Source organism: Cygnus atratus, chromosome 13 (genome assembly GCF_013377495.2).
Source record: "Cygnus atratus isolate AKBS03 ecotype Queensland, Australia chromosome 13, CAtr_DNAZoo_HiC_assembly, whole genome shotgun sequence".
NCBI lineage: Eukaryota > Metazoa > Chordata > Aves > Anseriformes > Anatidae > Cygnus > Cygnus atratus.
Genome location: NC_066374.1, coordinates 6,150,569 through 6,169,009, shown reverse-complemented (window position 1 = coordinate 6,169,009; position 18,441 = coordinate 6,150,569). Strand labels below are relative to the sequence as shown.

The 18,441-nt window shown below is 56.1% G+C and overlaps 1 protein-coding gene across 1 annotated transcript in view; it reads right to left on the bottom strand.

Moving 5' to 3' along the window:
- Nucleotides 1–202: 202 nt before the first annotated feature.
- Nucleotides 203–18,441, bottom strand: part of MID2 (midline 2) — a 57,801-nt gene continuing 39,562 nt past the window's right edge. The window contains exons 3-9 of the mRNA XM_035541436.1: nucleotides 16,806–16,913; nucleotides 11,635–11,783; nucleotides 11,054–11,181; nucleotides 10,401–10,544; nucleotides 7,706–7,867; nucleotides 1,500–1,707; nucleotides 203–605 (exon numbers count right to left, since the gene is read on the bottom strand). Of these exons, the coding sequence (XP_035397329.1) occupies nucleotides 203–605; nucleotides 1,500–1,707; nucleotides 7,706–7,867; nucleotides 10,401–10,544; nucleotides 11,054–11,181; nucleotides 11,635–11,783; nucleotides 16,806–16,913 (1,302 nt within the window). The remainder of the gene's footprint in view (nucleotides 606–1,499; nucleotides 1,708–7,705; nucleotides 7,868–10,400; nucleotides 10,545–11,053; nucleotides 11,182–11,634; nucleotides 11,784–16,805; nucleotides 16,914–18,441) is intronic.

Here is an 18,441-nt window from a genome sequence, read left to right as displayed (position 1 = left end):
TTATTTTCAGACGTGGTCAGGGGTTCTTTCTCTTTCCCCTTAAAAATAAGATGAGCTGTGGGCGGGCAGGCAGGCGGGTCCTCACTCCTTGGAGCATTCCGGCTGCACGGCGGCTCTCCAGCTTGGCAGGCTCCTGGCACCCACCACCAGCACCCACCAGCATCACCAGTGCCACCATGGGGCACGGGCAGGGCTGAGCATCCTAGTGACAGGCTTTCATCCCTGATACGTACGGGGACTCCTGGGGCCTGCAGTTACACTCCTGCTGCTCTGGGTAATCTATGAAGTCCGGGGCAGGCAGACCCGAGAGGATCATCAAGGATTTGTTCCAGATGGTGAACGTCGGACACACGGGCAGGATGAAGGAGACTTCGAAGGTGTGGAGGTGGAGGGAGTTGGCCGGGTCGTAGAAGGAGAGCGCATTGTTGTCGTAATCCAGGAGGACGCCGAGGCGCTTCATCTGTGGGTGGACCTCCACCAGCATCTCCTTGTTGTTGTGCCTCACCACAAAGTTGTTGTTGCAGCGGGAGAAGACCCAGGATGAGGAGTTCTTCCCAATCCACTCGTTCTTGGGGGCTGACTTGTAAGCCACGCCGATGGCGTACCTAGAAGAGAGGAGAAGCTTTGCTTAGCGACCTCAGCGTGGAATTAAGCCCAACCCCAATTTCCTGCGAGCAAATGTTTGAAGAGCCCCGTTCCAAGCAAGCCTGGCTGTGGGTGCTCCAGCAGGGATTAAGCAGAGCACCACAGGGACATCACATTGCCATGGGGCGGTGGAAGGCACACTGCCCGCCGCACGCAGGTCCTGCTCCACCTTTGATCTGAGCATCCTGGCTGTGAGCCTCCCCAAGACACGGGTCCCTGGGCTGGCTCCGAGTCACTCGATCAGCTCCTACCGGCACTGTTCTGCACCTGCTGCTGGGACCCTAACGCCCTCAGAGTGATGCTGGCCTTCAGCTGGAGTGAGCTGCACAGGAAAAGAAGGAATTGGTTCAGCCCTGAACAGCCTTGGCCTGGGTCGTCACTCATCGGCCGGGTGTTTTCTGTGTGCACAGGCTGTACACATTTTTGGCTGCTTGCACAGGATCAAGTCGCTCATGTGAGAGCCTGCACCCAGTGATGGTGCCATCAACACAACTCGCTCCCAGTGGCATGCAGGCTGCTATTACATTTTACAGGAAACATGCCCGAGGTTTCTCGGCACTTCACCGCTTCTCTGAGCCCCGGCAGGCATCAGTGGGGTCAGCAGGTGAGAAAAACGAGGATGTAAAGCTTCACCTTGCAGTCTGACTGGATCTAACCCACAGGCTTCTAGCAAAGAGAAGCTCATAGACCCCTTGAAACCCACAGCCACCTGGATTTAAGGTCCAGCAATGACAACAGCAGCCACCTTTCTAATCATGAACAACCCTGGCCTTTAACCCTAGCACGTCCCATGCCATCTCTGGGGACATCCAAGGGCCTCCAGGAGCTGGAGGGAAGAGAAAGGGGCTGCCTACCAGGTCGAGGATCCCACCACCACCTCCCAGTAGTGGCAGCCGCTGTCGATGAAGACATTGCCTGCCGCGCCATAGCACCCTGTCCCGCTGAACCTCTCGGGCGTGTGGCTCTTCTTCAACGAGCTCTCGTCCTTCTCCATCTGCAGCCCATCATTGGAGATCTTCAACTTCTTGTGAGCCATCTTGGGGTCCAGCTTAAAAGGCTGACCTGTTAGAAGAGGACACATGCATCACTATTTGTGTCTGTTACCGTCGTTGTGCAGGCAGAATGTGGCAGGAAACATCTGCCCCAGGCTCTTTGGACATTCTCCATGAGCCACGGGTGCTATCGGAATAGCCAGAGACACTGCTTATGGTCTGTGGATGGTCTGTACTTATGGATGCCCAGCAGGATGCTGAGGTGCATCCATGTGCCTTGGCGCATCTGTTGTCACAGGCTGATCCATAAGCCACCTGCCCTGGTGATGCTCCCGTGCCTCTGGTGCCTGCAGCAGTGTCCCCAGCCCTGCTGGAATGGGGAGACAAGTGGCTACTGCAAGAAAGCCACCACCCAGGGTGTCAGCACCACCTGCGAGGCAGAGGAGAGCAGGGACAGGAGAAGCATCTGCACCATGGGCTTATTCCCAGACCAGACAGAGGGAAAGGGTGCGAAACTCAAAAATGTGGAGAAATAAGCTGATACATCAGCCTGGGATGTGTCATCCTGGTGCTGGGGAATGCTGCAGACCTCTTTATTGCACATTGCACCATTCAAGTGCATTATTTCCTCATCACAACAATTCCCTTTTGCCCTCTGTTAATGGTGTAAAACGTTGCGGAGGAGTGAGGGGGATGTTACCAGATAATGGAAATGGCACTGAAGATGCCATCAAGCACCGCGAACCAAGTCTGGGCAAGGCATGTAGCGTGCCTGAATCCCTCAACAGATCCATACGCTATTAGCAGTAATGTGAGTTATACGAGCACAGTGAAGGGAGAGTAGACCCTGAAGTGCTGGTATAACAATACTGAATCACAGAAGAAGTAATGCAGTGTCGAGCATATCCCCAAATCCCCATCAGCAGACAACACAACTCGCTCCCAGTGGCATGCAGGCTGCTATTACATTTTACAGGAAACATGCCCGAGGTTTCTCGGCACTTCTCTGCTGCCAAACAAGGTCTGGGATGCCTGGGGAAGACAGTTTGGGCTGTGCATGCGGTGGTGGAAGCAAATCAAAGGCGCTGGGTCCAGCCTGTGTTTAGCTGAGTCTGGAAGCAAGGGGAGAGCACAGGGCCAGCTGACGAGTGCACAGCCTGGGGCTTCCTGCTCCACCAACGCAATGAAGTCTGATGGATCCTGCAGATCTTTAAGGCTGGATTGAAACACAGCTCCAATTCCCTTGTAATGTTAGCAGCCCACAGAAGCCAAACTGACACGCACTCGCTGCCCTGCTCGCTTTGATAAAACCCTTCTGAAGGTGGCTGGCTGCACTCGGGAGGTGGAAGAGCTCTTGGCGCTGCTGAAACCTCCAACAACTTGCTCACGGATAGGAAGGGGCTAGCGCACCTCTACATTTTGGATTGCCACGAGCAGACACGTGACCACATGTGCTGCCTAACGCAGGGACGGCAGGCATGACATTCAGCTGCACAGGTGCCTTAATTCTGGTGCTTTTCAAATCCTGTCCTCTCGGATTTGCAAATGCAATGTGCGACAGCAGGGACCTGGCCCTGTCACATCAGCATATAAATAGCATATAGAGCCCGGATAGGATTTCTAGAGAGATTCATCTAGTTTAGCACAAATCAAAGCGAACAGGGCAGCTGCAGCAGAACACCTTCAACAACCAAAACCAACTCAAACCATGGCTTTGTTACCTGCAGAGGGAAGGCAGACACTGTGGCGCACAACCAGCCACCCCTCCTGCATTTTCAGCTATGCTAAATGATGCTTGCGAGGTGAAACACCGCAACCAATGCTACCATCAAGGCTGTTTCAAAACCAGGTCTTAGGAAATGCTGTGAACAGACAGCAGCGTGAGCCAAGGCAGCTTTCCGTAATGGAGCTCATCTGCGTTGCTCCCTGACTACGCCGGCAGCTCATGTTTATTTTCCTTGGAGCCCCATTTGCAAGATAAATGAGTGGAGAGGCCAGAAAGTAAAGCTGGAGATTGGGAGTGACCCTCTCCTCTAGCTATTTGAATATTTTGAGATCTGCCTTTTCCCAGCAGTAATGCGGAGAGACAAGCTCAGAGGAAGGGTGGTATAAAAATACCCGGCTCCACCGGCAGAGAGACGGTCGCATCCTTTTGATGAAGCCGACCCCTCTCTAAGGTCAGCGTGAACAACCGGGTCCAGCCCTTGTTGCCTGCTGGTGCTGGCACATCCTGGCCCAAGGGCTTGAGGACGATCTGCAGACAGAGAGCAGCGAGAGGAGGAAATCCTGGCTGGCCTTGGGCACGCGAGACCAAAGACAGGAACAGGCGGACACTGCCTCTAGGATGATGTGAAAGGTTAATCAAGTCCACGATGCTGGGGCCAGGCAGAGCCTTGTGCCCAGCACGGACACTGCCCTTCCCCATCCTGGGTGCAGGAAAGAGCATTTAGTTCTCTGTTACCTAAGCAGTACTTGGCAAGAAAAGGGCCAGCAGCACTGCCAGATTTTCTTTTCTCGACGCTTCGTGGAAGGAATAAATGCTGGTGAAGCTCAGTAGGTCCCGCTGACCGTGCCAGCTGCAGCACGCTGAAAAAGCCACACAGAGGGACAGCCGGCATGGGCTGTGGGTTATGTGAGCTGTGGCTGGCTAAACGCTGCAGGAACAACTGCACCACGATGCCCAGAAGACAGAGACAAACCTGACATCCAGCTGCATGGGTGAGGAACAGAGAGGCTGCTCCGTCGGCTGGGTCTGTGCAGAGGTGCCATGGCGAGGGCAAGGGGCTGAGGGAGGGGAGGAGGGATGGAGGGGACTGCTTGCAGCTGAAAGCATGCTGCAGAGAGAAAGGACCAGGTGGGCAGGCTCTCCCACTCTCAAGAAGCAATCTCTGTGCTTGCTGCAGGTGTCCACCCCGCTCTGCCCAGAGGAAGAGCAAACCAAGCCAGAGTTCCTCGCTGTGCCAGCTCTGCTTTCTTCGCTCTTCTTGCTCTCCATGGGCAGGGGAGAAGGGCCAGCAGTGTGTCCACTCTGGGCAGCCACCTAAGATGCCAGCAGCACTGAAGTGCACAGGTACAAAAGCTGGCTGTGAGCCTCCAGCTGCACCATCCACCTGGTCCACCAGGTCTGTCAGCAGCTCTGCAGCCAGAAGCCAGCCAGCCAACAAAGGCAGGGCAGCCGACCCATGGCACAGCGAGCTGGAGAGCAGCGGTTATTGTCCTCCCATCACCTTGAGGAAGCAAAGCCACAATGTTGAGCTGCTGAGTCGCAGGAAAGCAGTAAGTCCATCCAAACCTATGAATCTCCCAACAGACTCCGTACCGAACAGCTTGCTTTGGGATTGCACGCGTCACACCCTGCTTGTTAGAAAGCATCAGCACTAACACATTCCTGCTGCTAAGAGCAGAGCTGCTGGTGCCACGACAAACCCACTCCTCTGGAAGAGGGACGTGGATGTGAGCAGCACTGTAGGACCCAGGAGGTCTCACAAGACATGCACAGATCAGGAAGGGATGGAAACATGAGTGAGAATAAGACCAGTCCACAACAGTCAAGGCAAGGACCATGAAAAGAACTTTCCATGCACTTTATTTACTACCATCACTTGTACCCTCCCTGTATTCTGGCAGTTTCAACCACTTTTGGACACTTGCTAATAAACAAGACCTCCTCAAGCCCAGCCTCAGCAAAGGAAGGTTTCTTTCTGTCACTAGACCAAAATTATTTCACTCTTCTGCTCGGGCAGTTTGGGAACACAGATTTAGTGCCTGTGCTGATGCTGCAGAAATCAATATGTGTCCTGACACTGACCCTCTGGCGGTGAAGGCACCTCTCCAAACACCACTTCAGGAGCAGAAAGAGGGCTGTGAAATATGCTAATTGGCCCTTCTCCTCGTTGAGCTGCTGACACTTCCACGAAGGTTACAGCAGTTGGAAAGCGTGTGCTGTCTCCTAATTGCCCACTTGAAAAGAAGCAAAACATGTTGCCACATGAAGACAAGTGCAGGCGAGAGAAACGGGCAGCAAGCACAATGGGCAGCACCCGCATCCCGCACCATGCACGTGCCCGTGGTGGGCAGCAAACACCCGTGAAGAGTCTCGTACACCAGGGCTGGCCACGGAAAGAAGACCGCATAAATATACGTAACTAAGCCAGAAATTCAGAACTTTCCCTACATACTTCTCATGGGCAGTACTCCTACACTCCCGTGCTTGTTTGCACTGTGGCAGTCACTAATCACTCTTTTTCCACAGGAAGCTCGGTGCTTTCACTGCGCAGCCTGGGTGCTGGGTGAGATGTGAGCCGCTCGGCACCATCCCATTTTAGCCCATTCACGCATCCCATTTTTAGCCCCATTTCTCTGTTGGAAACTCGGGCAAGGGACCACCCTTCATCCCTGGATGGGGTTTTCTCCAGCACCCACTGAAAGATGAACTTTTCCTGCCCCCCGCTACCACGCTGGGTATAATCACCTGCAATTTACAGGGAATTAAAGTAATCCCCACTGATTTCACGTACGAAACCCCAGGGCCGATTTGTGCAGGATGCTCAGCGTTACGTGGCATCCCGGGTACCTGAGGTTCAGCATGCAGGAAGGGGAGACCCCCTCCTTGGTTCCCCCTGCCCCACGGACATCGGGCAGGACAAAATGGCTGTGAGATGGGGCAGCTCCCTGCCCAGATCCCTGCAGTCCCCTTTTCTTGCATCTCCCCATCCCAGTCAGGGGCTCTGCCCCTCTCTGGTCCCCTCCACCCAGGTGTATGGATGCTGCCCCTGTGGGCAGGCTGGAGGGCATCAGGCACAGCCCCCTTGAAGTCAAGCTACTGGGCATCGCTCATAAATTTGTCCGAGCTTGGCCAATGAGCCCTCTTCACATGCAGAGCTCATCCCTGCTGCCAAAATCACGAGTTGCTGCTCTGAAAACATCAAAAGTTCAAGCTGCTGAGTGCATAAAAACAGACAGCAAGAGAGGAGGTTGAAAGACGAGGTGAGCGATGGGGCTGGCCACCAGCAGCCCGAAGAGAGCGGAGAGGATCGCGCCTCCATCACCTGGGATCGCTCCCACAGCCGCTTGCTCCTGAGAAAGGAGCTCCTCAAAGCTACGATAATACAGAATAATTTGTGTAGCGCTTCAGGCGATGCCTGCTCTAGATTTTATAAATGCAGGAAGCTGCTGCAGACACATCCAAGCGACAAGGGGAGTTCAAAACCCGATTGGGCACTTATTTAATCTACTAAATCGAGTTCAGCTGCGAAGCGGAGCACTCAGCAGTGAGCCCGTGTCTCCGATGACTGACACTCACTTAAAAAAACACAGGAGCAAGCCCTGTCCCCAGGGAGCTGCTGAAGCAAAGCGCCTTCGCTCCCCTCTGCACTGCTGTGTCACATCCTCGCTCTTGGCTTGTCAAGTCCCCAATTTCTGATTTCCAGAGCGAGCACCTTTCAAAGCACAAGAAAGCTCTTAAAAACAGCAGCCGCAGGAGGGATGCAATTTTAATAAACAAGGCAGAACTGGATTGGAGTCTGCATCTCAGCAACTCCCCTCTATCCCCACCAGTGCACCGACTGCACTTAATTTCATTTTGTTTAAAGTCGCACAGGTTTCGCAAAGAAAACGAGGAGACGGAGGCAATAAATCATTCTGAAAGCCTACTCAAGGCAGATGTGATTGCAGCGCCAGGGAGGGAAACCCGAAGGAGCACTGCGCTCGCTGGGGCCAGGAGGGTTTCTGATGAGCGTCAGGAAGATGCAGTCACGCAGCAGGCAGACTTGGGCAAAAACCCGATGAGCCAACTTATTTGCTCCCTCTGACGTCTCGCATCCATCCATCATCCCACAAACATACAGCCCTGTGATCTGAAGCGACCAGGACCCCCCTCGTCCCCCAAAAGCCCAGCTGCCCCAGGGCTGGCAGCACACCGTCCCAGAGAAAAGCCCCACCGGGGAAGAGAGATCCCTTTGGGGTCTCCATCATGCTGGAGACGACTGCGGTCTCCGCCGTACCCCTTCGGACCGCTGCAGGAGCTCCTCCGCCTCCCCCCCAACGCGAGGAGCCCCTGGGGCACGTACTGTTGGTCTTCAGGCGGGCAGGTTCGCTGTTTCGGCTGCCTGCCTGGTTGATGGCCTTGACGAGGAAGATGTAGCGGGTGCCACTCTGGAGCCCGTGGACGGTGTAGTGGTTCTGCTTGATGTTGGGGACAATCATCCAGCTGTCCATGGAGTTGTAGAGACCTGCGGTATGGGAGAGGGGAGAAGGTTTATTCACAGGGAAGGGACTTGGAGCAAAGGACTCTTTCTGGAAATGGAAAGGAGTCAGGAGCCCAGAGACCCTGAGGCTCTACTGCCTAACGCTGCAGAGGCTGTGCTGCGGCACAGACCACTAAGGTAGCGTTGTATCAAGGGTGGGATGGCACGGGGCTACAGGCAAGGAGAAAAGCACTTTGTGGTGCCACAGGTGCCGCTACTGCCACCAGCATGGCTGGGGTGAGGACAACCTGCAGAGGGAAAAGGGTGCTGCGGGCGTCAGGAGCAAAACCTGCACTGACAGCAGGGGCCAGCAGCAGTGAGCACCCAGCAGCATCTACTGCAGCCTGCAGCAGCTCTGGGCTATCAGAAAGCAGCTTTGGGGCAGATATTGCAACACGGGAGCATCGCTTTCAGAAAAGCTGAGCATTTTTTTTTCTGAGCATTGCTTATCAGAAAAACGAGGCAGCTCAGAAGTAGTAGCTGGGGGCTTCTTGGATCCAGCAGGTCTGGGGGCGAAGCGTGAGACAATTCATGAGGAGTGGGCTGTGAATGAAGGGTGACGGAGGAGGGTTTTCAGCCTCCCATCGCTGGCGAATGCATGCACAGCTGTGTGCCAGGAGCCTGGGAGATGCTCCACACACCCTCCTTATAGGCTCACACGGGGACAGCGAGACTGTGCCTGCAAGAGGACGCTCCTCGGGTGATTATTTACCCCCTGTGGCTTGCTCAGTTAGAGGACAAGGGCAGATTGCAGTCATTGTCAGCTTGGATTTAGTCTGAAATACACGTGGAAGCTGCCTAGGGGAGCAGAGCAATGCTATATGAAGTAGAAAATAAAACAGATATGATACTGGCTGCATCCTGCACACAGAGCTGCTTTCATCACACACATGCTGCACGGCCAAGGAGTTATCTCCCTGCAGACAAGGGCCACCTTTGGGTCCTTCATTGGAACGGACAGGGCGGCTGAGAGATGACAATCTGGGAGTGATTTGGCCTCCAAGGCAGGTTTCCTTCTCAAAACTATCAAGGAGGGGTTGTCCCTGAAGACTGAGGGCTTCTATCCTTGCCAAAGCTTAAAAAAATCCTTTTTATTGCAGCTTTCGTCATCTGTAAAATGCCTGACTCCTGCCGAGCTCTTGGCTTTAAAGGCAGCGTAAAGGGGATGGTTTCCACAGGCCAACTGTGTGCTCTGTGAAAAGGTATTTCCTTCTCTGGGAAGCCTCCTGGTGCTCCTGTTAGGTGAGCCCAGCACACTATTTTTGGTGTTTCTCCGTGCATGAGTTCAGCAAGGACTCAAATGCTTTCATCACCCGGCCCCAAACACATTATTGCAAGTGACGATATATTATTCATTTTCTCCTCTGAGGTGTTAACTGATGTTTTCTTTCCTCCTTCTACCAAGAGCTAGCGAAGGCGCCTAGGAAGCTGCTCCTGACGTCTGCCCCCTTGGGCTTTCCCCCAGAGCCGCCCTTGCTGCCCAGCTCCTCTCACAGCCCTCGCCCTGCCAGTGCAGCCCCCAGGGGAGGGCAGGGGGACACCCCATTTCCTACAGCACTGAGTGCTATGATGTAAAACCAGGAGCAAAATGTCAGTGCACAAGCTGTGCTGCCGGGATGCCATGCTCTTCTGAAGCACTGTTTCAGGACAGAAAAACTGGAAGATATATTTTCCTTCTTCCATTAAAATGCCCATGCAACCCCCTTCAAATTTTAGGGAAAAGGCAGTGTTTCAAGAAATTGTAATGTGTGCATATTTCTCATATGAGGACTGCCATTGAGGACTCCTGGGCACCCAGAGGAATAGATCCCTGCTCCTGAGACTGGCAAATCGTCCTTGGCTTTCTGACCGAGCTGCTCTACTCCAATTAATTGTACCTCAATGGAAACCCAAACAACTCCCTTTTCTCTGTGTTCTCTCTTTTTTTTTAATAAGCCTTCCTGACAATGAACAATGAGGAAGACTAAAAGGAGACTGCAGATGTGACATGCCTGTCCTGTGGGGCTTGTAGTGGGTCACAGCTTCAAGCCCTGGCATTCCTAACCTGCAATTCACCACCTCTCCCTAACGACAATCAGTGGCGCTAAGAAGCTGAGAGTCTAAGTCTGCTTTGATCATTTTAGGTGTCAGAGGGGAAGAAACCACCTAGATATTCACCCCCTGGTGACTTCTGATGTGCTCTATCTTCCAGCCATCAGCTTCTGCCTGGCTGATATTCGAGCGAAACGCCAGCCCCGCTGCTGATGCAGAGCTTTGTGCTGGTAGGTACGGCTTCTCAGAGTGTTGGTGCAGCTGCCAGCTGTGTGCTCCCAGCTGTGCCCTGCCAGATGTGTGCTCCCAGCTGTGCCCTGCCAGATGTGTGCTCCCAGCTGTGCGCTCCCAGCTGTGCGCTGCCCTCCCGCGTGGACAGGAGCTCAGGACCCTCGGGACTGCAATGCCCTGGCTCTTTGGTTTCAGGTGGGGGCTGCGCCCAGCGCCCATCTGAGTGAGGGTGTTTGCTCAGCGAGCGGCGACTTACTGATGAAGTTGGCCTGGCCGGTGAAGATGGTGTACTGGAGCTCGTAGGAGCTGACGCTGAACTCGTCCTCTGAGATCCAGTGGACTGTGATGGTGTCGTGGGAGGCCGTGCAGAGCTCCTCGCGGACAGACGGCGGGTTCGGCGCTGCAGGAGGTAACAGTCGTGTGTTTCAGTAAGTTTCCGTCTTCTCGTTTTAAAATGCATAAGACCTTTTTTTGCTCCCATAGAGAGACGGGCTCATGCAGGGAGCAGTGTCTCGATGCACACAACCGTCTCATTTTACACGTCACTGGGTAATGATGTCTTCGCTTCTCCACAGCTTTCAGCCCTCCCCCTGAATTTCCAGCCCCTGGCACAATACCACAATCAGCTAATTCACCTGGGGTGTCTCCAGCCCCCTGCCTCGGGCACAGAGCCCTTGCTGCACTGCTGCAGGGGAGCAGAGGCACCCTGCAAACAGGAGGATGGGGACACGTCGCTGCCCTGGGGACAGCATGGTGGCCCCTGTTCTGCTGTGGCCAGCCACTTACCGGTGACAACGAGCGACAACCCAGTGTGCCCTAAAACATCCCCCCAGCCCTCGGTGGGGTGCAAGAAGCAGGGCCGGGGGGAGAAGCGGGGCGCAGGCGGTGGGAGCGCGCCCGTGCACTCACCGGTGAGATAATCCAGCCCCTCCAGCAGCTTCTTCTCTCTGGAAAAATCCAATGCGAAGTTTTCAAAGGCGTCATTAAAATTGATATCTGGTATCAGAACTTGAGAGGATGCAGTTGCCATGGCGACCCTGAAAGAAAAGAAGAGCCCATCCATCCGCATCAGGGTGCGCTCCGCTCCCGGCTCCTGGCTCCCGGCAGGGGCAAGGTGGGCGACGGGCAGGGCGCAGGCAGCCCGTGGTGACACAGCCTGGCACCGGGGAACCCCGGGGGGTGGCAAGGACGAGGCACGGAGGTAGGGGGCTCCGTCCCTGAGGGTCCCAGCCCCGGCACGCTGGGCTGGTTCTCACCACATTGGTTTCTCCACCACTCTTCTCCATCAGGAAGCAACGTCGGCTCCCTGTTCAGCATCATCAGGACCTGCCGTGCACCTCCCGTCCTGCCACCCACTGCCAGAATTTATGCGAGGGCAGCATGCGGGGGGTGGGAGGGGGGGGCGAGGGGGCACCCCTGGCTATGTGGTCAGGGGACAGCTCGCTGTGGCCAGGCCACCAACTCGGCAGGCGGCACCCCAGGGAGCCCACCTCTCGGCCACGTTCCTGGCCGTCTGCAGGAACCGCGCGTGGTCGTTCTCCTTCAGGATGTGCTCCGCCTGGTTGATGAGGACCGTCGAGCGCTCAAGACACTGCCGGCAGTTGGCGACCTGCTGGGCCAGCTTCCTCAGCTTCATCACCTGCGGCGGGAGCAGGGGGGAGGCAAAGATGCTCAGTGAGCGGCACACGGAGGGGGGCTGCTAGCAGCTTGGTGGCTGGGACCACCTCTAGCAGGGTCCAGCTGCTTTTTGGGGGGGCACGGGGAGGGGTTTTGCGGCTGCAACCATTTTGCAATTAAAGGTGAGGGGCTGCAGTAAGAGGGGAAAGGACAGGAAGGGTGTCCGTGGCATGGGGGAGCAGGAGCTGGAAAACTGATGCAGGCACCAGCTTGTACCCCAAAATAGGGCACAGTGGGCTCTGCTCCACCCCCACAAGCATCCCACAAGCCCTGTGACCCACTCAAGGATCCTCCGATGCTTCAGCCCCCTTCCCACGGGGCTCCTTGGAGGGTACATACTGATGACTTAAGACACCACTGAATAAGCCATAAAGCAAAAACAACGGGCTTGGTGGCACCCCTTTCTCTCCTGCAAAGTACCAGTGCTCAGGGGAGCAAAGAAACCAGAACAAACATCATTTCTTAGGAGAAATCTCCGTGGGGGAAAAGCTCAGGTGAAAGGCCCTTAGGAACTCCTAAGTCCTCCACTCAGAGAGGACCAAGCTGAGGAACAAACCCAGGTCATCCCAGGCACTGCTCATGGATTGCAAAGGTCACGTTTCTGGAGGGTCTAATGAATTAGTGCACACAGCTCCAACAATAAAATAATCACAAGATTTAACCCCCTTCTTCCAGGAGAAAGGAGGTGGATCAGCACACTGGGAACTGCACCAACAGCCGAGCTGGAAGTAATTCTCTGTCTGGAAAAGCATCTTGAGAGGGGCAACGAGGCACTTGCAAATGAAATACAAATTCCTACTGCCCTGTTCCTCTGTGCATCTGCAGCAAAGACACCCAGGGGAAGAGAAAGCGAGTTTCAGAAGCTGGGAATATCTGAAACAGCAGACTCTGAAATAATGAATCCCACTCCAGACCTCTGCCCTGCACTTCCAAGCCACTTGAGACCTTCCTGAAAGGCACTGTGCATGAAAGTAAACCCAACAGCCCTCCAGAACGGCACCAGCCGGAGAGACACCGTTTCCCCTTGCTTATTTAGCAGACACTTGCAGCCAAGCATGGTGCTAGACTCGTCCTGCCAGAACGCAGCAGCACAGCTCCATCCCCATCCCCATCCCCATCCCCGAGCTCCATCCCCATCGCTCTGCTCCGCACGACCACCCGCAGCAATCCCATCCACCTCCTAGGGGGCAGCCGGTGCGCCACGCTGCTCACCTGCACGGGTCTCATCCTGAGCTCAATTCTCGCTTTCCTCTCTCTTTTCCTTTTTTTTTTTTTTTTTCCCTTTTTTATTTTTTAGAGAGAGCCCTCGCCACGCTGCCGTGACAGCGGCTCCCAAAGCTGCCGGCTCGGCAGCCCCTTGCCCCCCCACGGCACGCTGTCAGCCCGCGCCCGCCGTGCCCGTGATTCGAAACGATCCGTCAAGAAGCAGAGCGTGAGCCCTGGCTGCTGACAGGAGCTGCTGGAGCTGCTCTCCCTGGTGTCAGCGCTGTCACCGCGCTCACAATTAAGCAGCCTGCTAATCCCCCGGCTGACACCGTGGCCCCGCTCCCCTCGTGGGGCGTCCTTCTGCCACCTCCCAGCCCCAGCACCGCCCCAGGACCTCGGAATAGACAGGACTAGGGTGAAAAGCCAGCAGATGAGCTCTGAGCCGCTCTAGCTGAGGAAAAGCTCTAACTTTGCACCCAAGGGCTCCCGTTGCAGCCTGAGATTCAGCCGATGCAGCTCCACGGGGCCAGCGTGGCATGTACCCAGCTGCCAGAGACGGGACTTTGGGGTGAATTACCATGAGGTGAGGACACCAGGGCATCCTCCAGCCAGTGCCACAAGCTCTGTGATGGCACCCGGGCTTAGGCATCCCCCAGGATGTGCCCGCTGCACTGCCACTGCAGGAGAGGACCAGCTGTGCACCCAGCTGTGGTCTTCCTGCCAAACCTCGCTTCTCCTGCCACATCCCTGTGCCCCAGGCGGTGTTTAAAGCCAGCTCAGGTGGCACACCCAGCACCTGGGGGTCTTCCAAGGCGAGAGCCCTCCTGTCTTGCAGGGAGCTGCTCAGAGCCAGGAGGCAGCACCTTCCTGCCCTGCGGGGCTCAGGGCCGTGCGTAACGCCCGCGGGAGCGAGAGGAAGGCTGCCGCACCGAGCCACCCTGCTCCGCACGCCCAGGAGAGCATTCCCACGGAGATGTGCCCCGTCCCACCAGCATCTCACCAGGATGGGGGTACAGTGGTACAGCATCTAAATGATGGCACGGCTCGCCCCGCAGCCACTGCCTCTCACGTCCTTGCTTAGCGTAGCTCTGGGCGAGATGATGTGCGAGCAGGAGGATGTCAGGGTGAGAGGGCAGGCAGGAAGGGAAACACGGGGGTCAGACAAGGGCACAGACCCGACAACGAAAGCATCACCTAAAGACATGCCTGGAAGTGCATGAATGGCACAAGGAGTTGGGCTGCAGCTAAGAAGTCACCTCACTGGGCTGTGACAGCTTCAGGCCAAGGGGTATCCCCAGAACGCTCCATCTCCACTATATGTGACCTCTCCAAGGGTGAATAACTGGCGTTGGGAGCCCTGCGCCCCCCTGGCACCAAGACTGGGGGAGCTGATGCCCCAGCGGTGTGCCGGGGGCCGTGGGGAGGGCAGGGAGCAGCAGGTCCCAGCGGGCCGTGCCTCGCCGGTGGCACATCGCGGGGAGAAGCGCTCGTCTTGGCTAGCAGCAGGCGGCACAGCTCCAAATGGCTATTTGCACAAGGAAGGGAGGCTCCTGCTGGGGCTTAATGCGCTGATGGATGGCTCATTTTAAGAACAGCTTCGTCAGAAAAAAAAATATCAAAAGGATAAAAGGAAGAGAAATGGGAAGAAATGGTTCAAGAGAGGACACGGCAAGCACAGCGAGGAGAGCCCCTGCCCTTGCTGTGATGGTGTGCCTGGGTACCAGCTCCTTCCAACCGCATCCCAGCAGTGACCAGAGCCTGCAGCACTGATCCCTGAGGATTTTCACAGCTTCATGGGTTTCTCCCATGCATCTCCACTGCCTCGGTGCCACGTTCACCATTGGGTGCCATGTGGTGGTACCTGACCCCCAGCACCACCAGCCTGCTCCCAGGGATGCTTCCTCCTGCAGGCTGCCTCTGCTCCCACGCGTGACAGGACACGAACCTCAGGCCACTGCTCTGCTCCTCGCACGTTTCTCCTTGCCTTCTGCAGGTGGAGGAGCTCCATTGCACAGCTACCCAGGGCCGGAGCAGCCAATTCCCCCTGGGACCACACGCCATCGGTACCTCCACTGCAGCCCTACCAGCTCGCAGCCTCCCCAGGCATTCGGCCCGATGAGCTCTCCTGTGGCACCCATCCTTGGAGGCCTGCAACTCCCACGTGGTGGCAAAGGGTACAGCGAGGGGAGCAGAGACCATGTGCCCCCGCTGTGCCCTGCCAAACAGGTGAGCATTGCAATGCTCTGCCTTCCCTGCACGCCGAGGGCTTTTTCGTCTATAAATGGGAGAGAGAGGGGCTCGTCTGCAGAGCAAGCAGCAACCCATACTGTATGTCGTGCTGTCCATCAGCAAAAACAGCCCAGAAGTGGAAACCAAATGGGAATTCAGCAGGAGCGCAGTGCTTCTTGCTCTGCTGTCTGAGCGCATCAAAGCAGCCGCAGTCTCCAGCGCTTCCTCCTTTCTGCTTTTTTTTTTTTTTTTGTCTTTTTTAATTCTCCCATGTTTGCAGCTGGGGTTTCTCAGAAAGGCTGCTTGGAAACCATTGCTCGTAGGTGTTACGCTGCTGAAAGCGATGAAGAAAACCCCTCTGCTCGACCGTTCTCCAGATGTCTTGTATCTCGCATTGCTCCTGAGCAGCTCGGAACAGAGATGCTGGGAGTCTTGCAGGTGTCTGAGGACCCCAGCTAAGAAGCTGCCAGGGGCTGCACTGTGGATTTGCCTTCCCCACAGACACGGAGCCCATGGGTGGTGCACAGCACCGTGTGGATGCTGTCACATCCCAGAGGTGTCTCTCCCAAACCTGTTCCCTGAGCACCGCTCACCACCCTCCTGTCCTTGGTCCTGAGCAGCATCATTGAGGGGTTCCCCAAAAGCTGGAATTTAAACATCCCAAGGATGCCCAGTGTGTCCTGATCCTCCCCACCTGCCCAGACCCCCAGTGCCACCAGTGCCCTCCCTCGCCCCTGTTCCTCTCCTGCAGGAGCAGTGCTGGGCTTGGAGCTACATGGGCTCCAGGTTGCTCGTTTGAATTTACAAGCTGCTTTGGGGCACGAGTCAGGGCCTCTCTGCTCTTCCCAGAAGCCAGATCTGTAGGAAAAAGCAGCTCCAAGAGTCCCAGCTCTCTGCCAAGTACGGCTGAAACTGGACAACGTGGTCAAAAGACGTTAGGGGGAGAGGGTGGGAAGTGAGAGGCAGACAGACAGATGGACCAGCAGAAGGCACCGTTACATAAAATATGTTTCCTGAAGTGCCTGGGATAAAAGTGCACATTTTAAAGCTTCCGCTCCTGCAGAAGGGCGTCCGTTGTGTCCCAGAGTGACGCTGGCTGGCTCTCACACATATGCACGTGGCATGACCTGCTCCCAAACCGTTGTCTGCAAAAAACCCCTGTATTTGGGGTGATGATGCTCCCAGCAGGATGAGCTCCCTGGCTTAACCGTCGGTGCTGCAGCGGATGCACAGAGCAGGAGCCTAAAGCACATTCAGGCTCCGTAAGGAAGGGAAACTCGCCTACGGCCACGATGCAGTGCAGAGCTCGGATGGCCCTTCAATATTAATTCCACATTATTATATTAGCAGCGCAGTGTTAGAAAAGCCCCGAGGAAGCTGTCTGGGCTGATACAAGCAACTGCGCCAATTTATCGTGCTCATGGCTGCGCCTGCCCTCCTCTGGCCACGCTCCTCCAAGCGCATGCCCGTCCTCACAGGGCCAGCCCTGGGGACAGGTGGCAGCGAGGGGCACGGGGACCGACGCGCTGCTTTGGGCGGCGCAGCTTACCTTCGTCTCCTTGATCTTGACAGCGATGACCTGCTTGCGCTGGCGGATGATCTCCATGAGCTCGTCGCACTCCTCCATCAGCTTGGCCTCGTGCATGGCCGTGTTCACCTGGGCAGGAGGAGCAGAGGCGCATGTGTGAGGAGGGGCGTCCCGCTGGGGCGCGTGCTGCAGGGCTGCCTGGGTCCTGCCAGGTTGCAGCACCCCGCCGTCACGGTGGCAGTGCTTTCCGAAAAAGCTTGGGTACCACAGGTGGCCCTGCCATGCTGCAGCTCTCATCAGCTGGGACAGCGATTGGGATGCGAGACCCCAAGCCCTTCTGCTCACCCCCACCTCCGGCCCCCCCGTGTTGCAGCTGCGTCCATCAGCCCATCTCCTGGGAGCGAACGAAGTCCGATGGCAGCCAGGTACCACCGGCGCCTCCTGCACCCTTATTTTCAGATAACGCACTGTGCTTACAGTGCCTGGGGGACTCAGAGTGCTCCTCGAGAGCCCCTATTCGAGAAGAGCCTTCTGCTAGCAGCCATCTCCAAAAACCAAGAGTACCAGATGCTGCTGCAGCACCTGCTGCTCTGAAAAGCCCAATTCCTTCGTGGTGCGAAGGTTTGGCCACACCATAATATCTGTGTCTTGAAGCTTTCTCTGGCTCAAGGCAAATTTCTGAGTGGGTTTTGCTCTGGTCTCACCACACACGGAGCCTGGTGGTGCTCACACCCACGAGCTGCTCCCCGCAGCATCCCTTCCTACCGGCTGTTCCCAGTGCAGGACACACGCCTTCAGCGAGACCGGCACCCGGAGGGGTAACAGTGAGCAGCAAACAGTGCCTTCATAATCATGAGATCTTCCAGATTGCTGCGGATATTCCTCCCTCCCTAACCTCACTCCCAGTATTTATGGCTCAGTGGTGAAGAAATACAACCCACTACATGTCACGGCCAGCCATTCCTCCCACCCTGCCTTCCAGAACGGCAGCACCGAGGACGGGCTCGAGCTGCAGGATGAGGAGACCTCGTGTAGACCTGGTCACCTGAGCCAGCCCTGAATACAGACCAGGACTGATCTCCCCATGGCTCCTGCCATGTGGATGGCTGGCCAAGGTGATCATTTTGTGGCTTGGCATCCACCGAAACGTGAGGAAGGGGAGAGTTCATTTGCTGTTCCATCCCCTGTTGACCAACACGGTGCCCACCAGTCAGGCAAGGCACTGCCAGCAGGATGCATGGATCTTCAAGAGCGTAAAGCCTACAGCTGGCTACAACTGCCCTGGCCATGTCCAAGCTCAGCTAGGGACTCCAAGAAGGTCTTCTCCCCCTCTGCGTTCCTTCTCCACCTTCAGCAGCAGTGCTATCACCTCCTCCTTGCGGCTTAATTCCAAGCAAAGCAGCAAGGAAATGGAAAGAAAGCCTCAAGGTTCCCCCGTTTTCCCACGTCTGCTGTGCTGCTGCCACCTGGAAGCCCGGCAGTGGTGGGAGCATGAGGCTTGCTGTGCATGAGAACACCCTGTGTGCCCTTGGACCTCTGCTGCCTGTCCCCCCGTGAACGACTGTGAACCCGCTCCTGAGCTGAGGGTTTGCTCCCTTCTGGTTCCGCATCTGCACCCCAAGGGCAAACCCACGTGTCCATCCGCACCCAAGGGGCC